Source organism: Malaclemys terrapin, chromosome 2 (genome assembly GCF_027887155.1).
Source record: "Malaclemys terrapin pileata isolate rMalTer1 chromosome 2, rMalTer1.hap1, whole genome shotgun sequence".
In the NCBI taxonomy this organism is placed as follows: Eukaryota; Metazoa; Chordata; order Testudines; family Emydidae; genus Malaclemys; species Malaclemys terrapin.
In genome coordinates this window covers 184,784,449-184,797,451 of record NC_071506.1, presented here as the reverse complement: position 1 = coordinate 184,797,451, position 13,003 = coordinate 184,784,449, and the positions used below count along the sequence as shown (strand labels likewise).

Here is a 13,003-nt window from a genome sequence, read left to right as displayed (position 1 = left end):
ATCCACTCATACATCAGAGCAGCATAAAGCAGCTAACCTGTTCAAACTGGGTTTACAGCAACTTTGCATCACTGGAACGGCATAGAACAGCTGAAGTGTACGGATTAATCTGGCTATTATCATGCAATTGACTTATTGGTTATGGGGCAGTACTGTATTAGTGAGACTGGCGCTATGTGAGGGGGTGAAGGATGCCCCATACCTGAATCCCTGTGTCTCCACTTCGAAGGTTCCCACTGTATTCCTATGTCAGATCCCTCAGCAGAGTTGCCTGGATGTGCAATGGAGCTGTGGCAGCAGTACCTTGAGGAGTTTTCAAATAGTGATGCCAAAGCTAACATGTGGTCTTGGCACTTTTAAAGAGCAGTGACAGTTGGGTCAAAGTAATCTGCCAATAAAAATTCATGGCACATGACCCCAGTCTAGCCCATACCACTGACTCCTTACAATCAAAATAACCATTGCATGCAAATTAGCTGTAGAAGGATTATGATGGTGTGAGATACTTCTGATGTAACAATGGCCCATTTAAGAGTTACCTGAACTGTTGACCTCACCCCTATATGCTCATAAACAATTAGATACAACATTGTAATTAAGTTAAATTATTAAATCTAATTTCTTCATATATAGCCTATGAACAAGATACCAATTTTAACTATGGGGGAAGTTCAGAGTCTTGCTTGTCTGTTATCATTTAGAACTGAGAAAAAGAATCATGCTAAATTTCTTGAAGGACTCAGTTTTTAATTAGTATTAGCTCACACTAATTAAATGCTCAGAAATTCACGCTGTACTCAAATAGTAAATGATGTAAGGCAGTGGACAATATGCCGTATTGTATTTATGCATATGAAGGTTGAATACATGGATTTAAGTGCAAAATAGAACTCAATCTTAATTATGGAGTCACGACTGGTGACAACATAATGTCTAGACAGAGATGTGTTAAAAACAAGCAGCTCTTACAACTATTGAGTGAGCTACAATTTAGAATCTACTGCATTTTGTATGTTTAAATACTCAAACATAAGGTTGCAACCATTGCATTAAATTTAATTGAGTCCTTATAGTAGACCAATGCATTCTTAACTCTGAATTTCCCCCTTAGAATTAGAATTAGACTTTTAAAGTTATTTTAACCTGTGTGTGCTACATATTCAAGCAGATATAAAGCAAGTAGGGCTGTCGATCAGTTAACTCACACGATTAACTCAAAAAAATTAACTGCGATTAAAAAAACTAATCGCAATTAATCACACTGTTAAACAATAGAGTATCAATTGAAATTTATTAAATATTTTGGATGTTTTTCTACATTTTCAAATATATTGATTTCTATTACAACACAGAATACAAAGTGTACAGTACTTTGTACTTTTTATTGTATTTTTTTACTACAAATATTTGCACTGTAAAAATAATAAACAAAAATAGTATTTTTCAATTCACCTCATATATGTAGTGCAATCTCGATTGTGAAAGTGTAACTTACAAATGTAGATTTTTTTGGTTATGTAACTGCACTCAAAAACAAAACAATGTAAAACTTTAGAGCCTACATGTCCACTGAGTCCTACTTCTTATTCAGTCAATCGCTAAAACAAACAAGTTTGTTTACATTTACAGGAGATACTGCTGCCCGCTTCTTATTTACACTGTCACCTGAAAGTGAGAACAGGCATTTGCATGGCACTTTTGTAGTTGGCATTGCAAGGTATTTACGTACCAGATATGCTAAACATTCCTATGCCCCTTCATGCGTCGGCCACCATTCCAGAGGTCATGCTTCCATGCTGGTGATGTTCACTAAAAAAATAGTGTGTTAATTAAATTTGTGACTGAACTTCTTGGGGGAGAACTGTATGTCTCTTGTTCTGTTTTACCCACATTCTGCCATATATTTCATGTTATAGCAGTCTCAGTTGATGACCCAGCACGTTTGATTTACGAACACTGTCACTGCAGATTTGTCAAAACACAAAGAAGGTACCAATGTGAGATTTCTAAAAATAGCTACAGCAGTCGACCCAAGGTTTCAGAATCTGAAGTGCCTTCCAAAATCCGAGAGGGATGAGGTGTGGAGGATGCTTTCAGAAGTCTTAAAAGGGCAACATTTTGATGCGAAAACTACAGAACCCAAACCACCAAAAAAGAAAATCAACCTTCTGCTGGTGGCATCTGACTCAGACAATGAAAATGAACATGCATCGGTCCGCTTTGCTTTGGAACATTATCGAGCAGAACCCGTCATCAGCATGGACACATGTATTCTGGAATGGTGGCTGAAGCATGAAGGAACATATGAAGCTTTAGCGCATCTCGCATGTAAATATCTTGCGACCCCGGTTACAACAGTGCCATGCAAATCCCTGTTCTCACTTTCAGGTGACCTTGTAAACAAGAAGCAGTTAGCATTATCTCCTGCAACTGTAACCAAACTGGTTTGTCTGAGCAATTGGCTGAAGTAGGACTGAGTGGACTTGTAGGCTCTAAACTTTGACATTGTTTTATTTTTTAATGCAATTTTTAATTCTAGTTTTGTAAGTTCAACTTTCATGATAAAGAGATTGCATTACAGGACTTATTAGGTGAACTGACATACTATTTGTTTTGTTTTTTACAGTGCAAATATTTGTAATCAAAAATAAATATAAAGTGAACACTGTACACTTTGTATTCGGTGTTGTAATTGAAATCAATATATTTGAAAATGTAGAACACAGCCAAAAATATTTAAATGGTATTCTATTATTGTTTAACATTGCAATTAATCGCATAATTAATTTTTTAATCGTGCAATTAATCACAATTAGTTTTTTAATTGCTTGACAGCCCTAAAAGCAAGTTTTATGAGAAACAATAAGGTTTGATAGAAATATAAAATTCTGAAGGAAAGACAAAAAAATAAAGTTAGTCATTCTAATACAAGTCAGACAAGCCTTTCTGCTGTACACCTGCTGGAGTCCGAAATAAATGAGGGTACACGGTGAACATTCTTGTTAGGTTTCGGTTTCCCAGTATTCTAGGTTCTTTGTCTTCACCCATTGTTTGGAAACAACATATCCTTACATCAGTTTAGGGTTATGTATATAATTTTAAATTCAGCAGATTACTTGGAAACTTGTAAGAGAAGCTATATAAATTAAGGAATAAGAATACTTAGCACAATTTAGAAGTTTAGCAAAAATACTGAAAATTTGAATACATCATTAATATAAATATTAATACAATTTTATCAAAATTATCCAAAGTAATTGTAGTTTGGGCACAAATAATTTGCTGCTAAGAACAATCAGTTAAATTAGTAAGACAATTTTTTTTTTGCAGTGAGCCCAAGACATGAGACAAAGTGAGTGAGATAACATCTTTTACTAAACAAACTTCCACCAACAAAGAAGTTGTTCCAATAGAAAATATTACCTCACCCACCTTGTGTCTCATAATATTTTAGAAGACATTGTACAATGCAACATTTGACAGTACAGATTAACAACATGCACTAATTAATTCCCCTACAGTCTCAAAGTAAAAGCTATGATGAATAAATTGATTACTCTGTAGGAGGAAGACAGATGTGGAATGTACTTGTCTGGGACATAGGAGATTTGGGTTCAATTCCCAGCTCTACCATAGGTTTCCTGATAATGGGCAAATAACTTCATCTCTGTCCCTCAGACCTCCATTTGTAGAATATGGCTAATAATACTTCACCACATAAGGTTGCTATGAAGATAAATACTCAGAAGGAACTCAGATCTTGCCACTCTGGGAGTCAGATAAGTATGTGAGATACCATCTTTCAACAAATTTGTCTGTATGTGTCATCTCAGAAGGTAAGCACAACTCTCCATAGAGATATGTTCAGGCAATAGAAAGCAACAATCTGTCTTCTCTTGGAATGTGTCATTCAAAAATGCAGTCATAGCCATCACAGAGTAGTCACATTCCTGATGAACTTCTGTGATTAAGAGTTTCATTAATTTTGCAATAGTTCTTTATACTTTGTCACTTTCACACTTTGCTTGAAAGGGTCACCAATACATTTCCCTTCTCCCAAAGAGACATCCTGAAGCATTTCAGACTTTTTACAGCACCGTTAAATGTAGGTCTCTTAGAATACTATTGCACATATATAAGAGCTGAATTCAATCTTCTCATTAAAACATGGATCTCCAAAGAACAGAGGACCAGATTCTCAGATAATGTAAATAAGAACAATTGCCTTGACTTCAATGAAGCTATGCTAGTTTACATCAATTCATAATTTGACCCAAGGACTACCGTGATTTTTCTGAACTCCTTTTGCCTATACTATATAATGCATAATTTGGCTGGGACAGATTAAGAACATTTTATGGACTGACATGGGTTAATTTATATGCCATGACTAAACTTTTTAATGTTGATTTAAGTAGAGCAGTAGAATATAAAGTAGGAATGAATGAATCCAGGGTTTTTATTTGTTTTTTTTTTCCCTTTCCTGTTGAATAGCAGGTCTGGATCTAAATAACACAATGTCTTGACATCACTGGCTAACTTGCACAATAGATGAACATAAAAAATTATAAGCAGCTAAAAACAGGATTATAACTGAAACACTCAGGCAAACTTCCCCATAGCTAGGGCCCCATCAAATTCACAGCTATGAAAAATGCATTACGAATTGCGAAATCTGGTCTTCTGTGTACTTTTACCCTATACTATACAGATTTCACAGGGGAAACCAGCATTTCTCAAACTGGAGGTCCCTACCCAAAAGGCGGCCGGGGTCGCAAGATTATTGGGGAGAGGGGGGTTCGTGCTATTGCCACCCTTACTTCTGTGCTGCCTACGGCGCTGGATGGCCGGAGAGTGGCAGCTGCTGGCCAGGTACCAGATCTGAAGGCAGCAGCAGCGCAAAAGTAAGGATGGCATGATACGGTATTGCCATCCTTACTTCTGCACTGCTGCTGGAATCACCACCGCTCTCTGGCCACCCAGCCATGAAGGTAGCACTGCTGTCAGCAGCAGTGCAGAAGTAAGGGGTGGCAATACCTCGACCCACCCTACATAATGTTGTGACCCACCCCCACAACCCGCTTCTGGGTCAGGACTCCCTACAGTTACAACACTGTGAAATTTCACATTTAAATATCTAAAATCATGAAATTTACTATTTTTTAAATCCTATAACCGTGATATTGATGGTTGGTAGGGCCTTAACTACAGTGAATACTCCTGATATAATTACACATACACACATTTTTCTTTAAGCAAGCTCTATGGGCAAGTTAGAGATTAGTTCTAATACCACAATACTAGCAATAGGGAAAGCTGCCAGCAGAGCAGAACCTTGGAGATAATCACTTTCTCTTTTGTTTGCTTTCCATGTTTGTATGAGAACATTATCCAAAAAGTTTTCACTTTTAACTTTTCAATGCTGACTAATTTATTAACTTGATATTCAGTCTTATTGGTAAACCGACAACTGTTCACAGAACTCTACTGAAAGAGCTGCTTAACAATACTTAAAAATTACAATATATATTTTTTCCAAGGATTCCTCTTTGTCCCTGTCAGAACCCAGAGAACAAACAAACGAACGCACGCACGCACACACACACACACACTCATCTTAGATTTATATCTCCAAGCACCACCTTTGCCAGTCTGGACAAACTAGAGATTGGAAACAAACTAGAGTCCTTCATATGATAGTGCAGAGCAAAATAATACAACAATCCCAGAGTGAAAGAAATGTCTCAGATATCTGTGAAAAGCCACTAAAACTCATTTAGATGTTTCATTGCATATGTGCAGCTAGAAAGATAGAAACTGACAAGGTGAAAACAGATGTATAGTATTGATAGGGGGATGTTTTTGTACTTGACAGATACAATCCTGGGAAGAATATTTTACATTAATATATTACCCCCAAAGATGGAGCTCTTGAACCACTAATATAAAAATTTTTTTGAAAAAAGTAAAAGTTATGCAGTGGTGTATTCCAGGGTGTATAACACAAAGATTGTAGAATTATTATCTGATTCTCCCTCAGAACAGGAGATAATTTAGACCAGGGTGAGCAAACATTTTGGCCCAAGGGTCACATCTGGGAATAAAAATGTGTGCTCATGAGTGCTCACAAAATTGGGGTTGGGGTATGGGAGGGGGTGAGGGCTCTGGTTGGGGGTGCAGGCCAGAAATGATGAGTTCAGGATGAAGGAGGGGCTCCAGGCTGGGGAGCAGGAGGGGGATGAGAGCCCCAGCTCGGGTTGTGGGCTCTGGATTGGGGCTGGGGATGAGGAGTTTGGGGTGTAGGAGGGTGCTCTGGGCCGGGACCAAGGGGTTTGGAGGGCAGGAGGGGGATCAGGCAGGGGTGCGGGAAGGGGTGAAGGCTCCAGCTGGGGGTGCAGGGTCTGGGGCGGGACTGGGGATGAGGGGTCTGGGGTGCAGGAGGGTGCTCAAGGTGGGATCGAGGTGTTCGGGGGGCGGGAGGGGGATCAGGGCTGGGGCAGAGGGTTGGGGCATGGGGAGGGGCTCAGGGGTGCAGGCTCCGGGCAGCACCTACCTCAAAGAGCTCCCGGAAGCAGTGGCATGTCCCTTCTCCGGCTCCTACATGGAGGTGCGGCCAGGTGGCTCTGCACGCTGCCCCATCCGCAGGCAACGCCCCTGCAGCTTCCATTGGCTGCAGTTCCCAGCCAAGGGGAGATGCAGGGGTGGCACTTGGGGTGGGGACAGTGTGCAAAGTGGAACCCCCTGGCTGCCCCTACACAGGAGCCAGAGAGGGGCCATGCCGCTGCTTCTGGGAGCCGCAAAGAGGGCCAGAGCACCCGAGCGGGGCAAGCCCCACACCCCAATCCCCAGCAGAAGCTTGAGGGCCAGTTTAAAATGGCTGGCGGGCTGTAGTTCGCCCACCCCTGATTTATACCCCCAAGAGCCAGGCTGACACTGAGCCAGATTTTGAAAACATGCCTTAGCTTTTGTTCCTTCAGTTGTTTGCAGGTGCAGCTTAGTCATTTTGATGTCTAAGCCCTAACTTCATACACTGCATAATTTACTACATTTGAACCACATTTGTCTAAGTTATTCTTCTCCAGCTTTTTTCAGATTTCCTATTTTATTTGAATTCCTTTTCCCTCCTCCTGATCTCCATGAGCCCAAATGCCCTTACCAAAATTGTCTAGAGCACAGAGTCCTCTTCCCACTCACACTTTCAATTGGATTAATTAAAATTGGATAGGTTGAATAATTCAAGTTAGTATAATGAAACCCACCAAGCACTGCAGAAAGAACAACAAAGTTCGCTGCGGAAAATTCATGGAAACAATTTTAAATTTGCCTTTTTTTTTAAAACAAGCTTTGAGCATCTCCAACCCAATCCAGCTTCTGAACTTTACAGGAAATGCAGAAGCTTTTAAGTTTTATCCATCCTAAGAAAGTGAACTGAGAGTTCTCAAACAGCTCCTAAGACAGCTTTCAAAGCAGTTTGCCTTGTAATATCTGTGGAATGCCACTACTACGCTAGAAACAGTACAAGGCCTGATTTTCCACTGCCTTATACTGTACCATCTCTGACTTCCTCATTCATGGGACCAGTCTGATCTAACATAACCCCCATCAGTAAGTTTTTGCAGCCTACATGGGACCATGGCAGCAGGTGGTGATCACTGAGGTGCTGGGGGCTCACTGGCCATGCAAAGGGGAATCCACACCACCTGAATTAACTGGTGAAAAACTGGGGAAATTCTCAGCAGAGCAAACCCAACAGCATTGTGACTGCTTTGTGCCTCCAAAGCAATATCAAGGATCTATCACAGTAAGTACAATATGGATAAAATATTAGCAGTCTGCTTTGGAAGCATTTTAAATCCACTCGGTACTCACTTTAAACAGGTGTTAATACTACACAACATGAAAGGCAGTGGGGAATCAGGCTCAGTTTCCCTGGTATTTTTCTGTAGGGGGCAAATTCCAACTCCTGACCAGAAGTGACAGATGGATTCCCCAAATATCTTATAGACCAGGCCTATCTCTGTGGAGGCCCTGCATCTCCAAACTGACTCCTCTATTCTTCTCCTGCCTCCAGACAGTAGAGCTACGATGTTGTCACACAACCATGACTTCTCCTAACAGTTGCTGTCCCTAGAAGCTTATACCTTGACATGGAGGGAACAATAATAAAAAACAGGCTATATAATGTAATTCTGTCAACCCTATAAAATGTTATTAATTTTGCAGTCTTAGAACAAAAACTAAAATCAAATAGTAAAATTAAACAACTTTCAAACAATTCATCAGAACATTAAATTTGGTCTGAAAATGGTAGTGGCAAAAATAGAGTTTAAAGATGAGTTTTGAATAATTACACAATTTATTAACTAATAAAATATTATTACTAGAATGCTATATTGGCATAGCTTCAGTTTATTTAGAAATGAAAGTTCCTTAAGGTGATGGAAAATGTTAGCATAAGACTATGGTAATAACTACAAAGTTTTAATTATGTTTTGAAATGATTCTGCAGAGATTTCTGCAGCAAAAATATAGCAGCTAGCTTACTTACTCAAATATTCAAGTATTTTTCTTGTGATTTTAATTACAAATGGTATTTCTCAGCTGTCTGCTGTAGAAATTATTATGCTGAAATGCTATCATTTTTAGCAGTATAAGTATGAAAGCGCAGTGGAAGAGATTGAAATCCAGTTTCCATTCTGCTCTAATAATAAATGATGATAATAAAAAGAATTATTATACTTAAAATGTTTGTTTATAGATTTTTTTTAAATCTCTCTTTTGATTGTTACTCAACTACTAAAGCAGTTTGTATATTAGTTTGGAGTCCCTTGGAGTCACTGTAAGAAAGCTAGTGTCACAAATGACATCACATTTCAGTGAGATGAACACCCCAGGCAGACAGCTCAAATATGCCAACTGAAATTAAAAAAAAAAAAAAAAAAAAAAAAAAATGAGGAGTCCTTGTGGCACCTTAGAGACTAACATATTTATTTGGACATAAGCTTTTGTTGGCTAGAACCCACTTCCCAAATAAATTTGTTAGTCTCTAAGGTGCCACAAGGACTCCTCATTGTTTTTGCTGATACAGACTAACACGGCTACCACTCTGAAACTGTAATTAAGACATTTTTAAGAAACATTTCACTTGTGTCAAATCTTTGCACTTTTTAAACAGCTTGGCCTGATTAAGATTTTCCTTTACAAATATAAAAGGAACTGATAGTTATGCCTTTCAGTAAACTGAAGGCAAAAAAGTCTTAAAGGTTCTTTGTCTTTAAAGCAATCTAAACTCAGGTCGCATCAGTGCCTCCCACTGTAATAAATGGGGCTAATTATTTGCAATATTTTTATTATTATTATTATTATTATGGAATATTGAAAGTTACTGAATTGATTGGGTTATTTTATTTTATTAATTATGAATATCCAGGTATTATTGTGTTATTTATTTATTTGCACGTGTGTCATTGCAGCATTTAAGACCCAGGGACCAACACCTAGTCATTAACGATAAATCATTAATATCACGCCTCTCCCCGCTACCCCCCGGCGGGCCCAATGCTGGGGGTTGGGGGAGGTACCTGCGGGGGGTCTCTGAAGCAGGAGGAAGAGGAAGGTGACGCCGAGCGCCGGAAGGCGGAAGGCCGAGGAGGGAGCAGCCCCCACCCGCCGCCTCCTACCCCGGCCCCGCCGGCGCGTAGCCCCGGGGGGCGAGTCCGCCATCCCTAAAGCCCCAGCGCCTCGCACCGCTCGGTCCTGTGCCTCGCGCGCGCGGCGGCCTAAAAGTTCGTTAGTCAGCATCGAACCCCGGTAGCGTCACGCTGGCTCTCGAGGGGGAGGGGCAGAGGGCAAGCGCAGAGAAACGGGCGAGGTCCGGCGGCGGCGCGTGCCGACCACGTGCTGAGCCCGCTTCTGCTCGTCATTTCCGCTCTGTCCCCTGCCGGCGCGTGGGCGGCGCGAGGCGCGAAGGCGAGGGATATTACTTTGCGGGCCTAAAGCCGACGAGTCGTCCTCTCGCTCCGACTGGGGAGGCCGCCGAACTCTGTGACCTTCCATGAGAAAGTGGGCTGGCCGCGTTGTTCACGGACCGCGCTGACTGCACCCGCTTCCCATTTGCGCTCCCCAGCCGGGCCTGCGTTCCCAGCCACACCCCTGGGTCCGGCGGCCCAGCCCTTCTTTGGCAGGTGGTGCCAGCACAGAGGGGAGCGTCCCGCGATCACTGAGCAGCCCAAGGCCACGTGTCTCTGCAGCCAGGCTTTGAAATCCCCCCGGGGGAGGATCTGTGTGGAGGGCAGCAAGCACCCCTGTGGGAAGCAAGCTGACCTTGGCAGGGGAACAGATCCACGAGCATGGCTGGCTACTGGGCCATGGGAAAAAGTTGGCACCCCCCTTTGTAAATCAACAAGGAATCAAAACAAAAAAGAGACATTCTTTGGACATCTTAATAAAAACGAGTGATTATTCAATTGACTTGGTATGGGGCTAGCGATGAGTGGCGCTTGTCTCTAAATCCATAGGGTGTGCTTAGGAAAAGTGACTATGTAAAAATGGCATAATCGGACAGCAGATTTATAGAGCCCTGCACGACTGCGGATAGCTGCTTTATATAATTTGTATCCATGCAGGGCTCTACAGTTTACTCTCTAGAGTGGGGATAGTCAGAGCAACACTTTTGTCACTGAAGACCAATTATAAGTTTGAATTGCTTTTTATTAGGGTTACCATATTTCAACAATCAAAAAAGAGGACAGGAGGAGCCCTGCCCTAGCCCCGTCCCTGTCCTGCCCTAGCCCCACCCCTGCCCCTTCCACTCGCTCCCACTTCCTGCCCCCTCAGAACCCCCAACCCTCCCCCTCCACGCCTTGTCCCCTGACTGCCCCCTCCTGGGACCCCTGCCCCTAACTGCCCCCCAGGACTCCACCCCCTACCTAAGCCTCCCTGCTCCTTGTCCCCTGACTGCCCCCTCCTGAGACCTTCCCCACTTCCTAACTGGCCCCCTAGGACTCTACCCCCTACCTGTCCCCTGACTGCCCCAACCCTTATCCACACCCCCACCCCCAGACAGACCCCTGGGACTCCCACGCCCCATCCAACCACTCCCCACCCCCTAACAGCCCCCCCCAAAACTCCCGACCCATCTAAACCCCTCTGCTCCCTGTCCCCTGACTGCTCCGATCCCTCTCCCCACCCCTGCCCCCAGACAGCCCCCCCCCCAGAACTCCCAAACACCCCCTCGCTCCTTGTCCCCTGACTGCCCCCTCCTGGGACCCCTGCTCCTAACTGCCCTCCAGAACCCCCACCCCCTAAGCTTCCCTGTGCCTTGTACCCTAACTGCCCCCTCCTGAGACCCCCCCACCTGTACTCTGACTGCCCAAAACCTTACACCCCCAACCCCCAGACAGCCCCCCCCCCGAACTCCTGACCCATCCAACCCTGCTCCCTGTCTCTTGACTACCCCCCCCCCCCAGAACCTCCCTGCCAAGGCTTCTCTGACCCCCGGCCCCCTTACTGTGCTGCAGAGCAGCGCGCTCGGCAGCGGGGGAGGGGAGCAGGGTTGGAGCTCCAGACTGCCGGAGGCCGAGGCGAGGGCCGGCGATCTGTGAATGCAGGGGGGGTGGAGGGGGAGGGAGGGAGAGGAGGGGAGTGGTCTCAAGTTGCAGGGGAGAGGAGGGGGGAAGTGAAGGAAGGGCTCTGGCTGCCGGAGCCCGTGCAAGTGGCACCATCCGGCCGGCTGCCCTGTAAGCCCCGCACGCTCTGCATGGGGGGGCGGGGGAAGTCCGGACATTGACAAATTCCCCCCGGACGCTATTTTTAACTGAAAAAAAGCCGGACATGTCCGGGGGAATCCGGACGAATGGTAACCCTACTTTTTATTCTTTGTGGCACCAAAACAACAAAGATTGAGTGAGCTGTGAATTCTGTTCCATCTTATGCACCATTAACAGAATTCTTTATTAAATTCTTACTATTTGCAGCTACATAAAACCAGTGTACATGAGAGAACATTCAGGGCCTGTTTGTCCAATCACATCTACGAGTTGCTCCTAACAATCGTAAACTAAAGCTTTAAGTCAGCATTTTCAACGTTAGATGCCTAAAGTTGGGCCCCTAAATCTGTGTTTAAGGCACCCAATTAAAAATGGCTTGATTTTTGGAGGTTTCAGAGTAGCAGCCGTGTTAGTCTGTATCCACAAAAAGAACAGGAGTACTTGTGGCACCTTAGAGACTAACAAATTTATTAGAGCATAAGCTTTCGTGGGCTACAGCCCACTTTTTGGAGGTGCTGAACACTTGCATTTAGATCAGTGTGAGTTGGGGGTACTCAACACCTCTGAAAGTTAGGCTGCTTTTTTTAGATCCCTAAATATAACTTTCCAAGCTAACATTAGGAAATCAGCTTTGAAAACTTTGGCTTTAGCCTTTAATGGATCATTGCCATCACGCCTAAAATAAGTTACAGTAAAAACAACTGGTGAAACTCTAGAGAAAAGCAATATTTTGTAGAGTAGATAATGTTAATGCCAGTGGTCGGTAGAATTTATTTACTCCTATTAATATTTTTCTTTTGTATGTTTCATAACTCTCATATCAGTTAAATCTCTCTCTTTCTGTTCATCTTTCTAATCTAAATGTCAATTTTGTAGTTTACTTTAAAAAGTATTAATTCAAAAATACTAAATAATTCTTGGGAAAATTAAAAACATTTTATTTGTGTATCCGTGGAATAAATAGTTGTACTCTCATTGAAAGATATCAACTGTGTTTCCTCGAGGGATCAGATTATTATGATATACACAATTACAAGTTTCATTGTGTCCTAGTGTTCCACCGTTGCCAAGCAACCAAGAGACTCTTTGCTCATTTGACAGCTTCATTCTTTCCCTGGCTGGATCACTCACTGCTTTTCAGGGAAGAATTCACCATTTGAACTCCTGTCTTGGCTTTTATGGTTTCTGTTCAGTAATTTTTTGGATGATGATCTCTAGCTTTACTGTTATTTGTT

The 13,003-nt window shown here is 42.8% G+C and overlaps 1 protein-coding gene across 2 annotated transcripts in view; it reads right to left on the bottom strand.

The window, feature by feature from the left end:
• The window catches only part of ZPBP (zona pellucida binding protein), an 85,305-nt gene extending 75,459 nt beyond the window's left edge, over window positions 1-9,846 (bottom strand). For both annotated transcript variants that reach the window (XM_054019651.1, XM_054019652.1), the window contains exon 1: window positions 9,582-9,846. In XM_054019651.1, the coding sequence (XP_053875626.1) occupies window positions 9,582-9,801 (220 nt within the window). In that variant the 5' untranslated portion in view covers window positions 9,802-9,846. The remainder of the gene's footprint in view (window positions 1-9,581) is intronic.
• Between the last annotated feature and the right edge of the window lie 3,157 nt (window positions 9,847-13,003).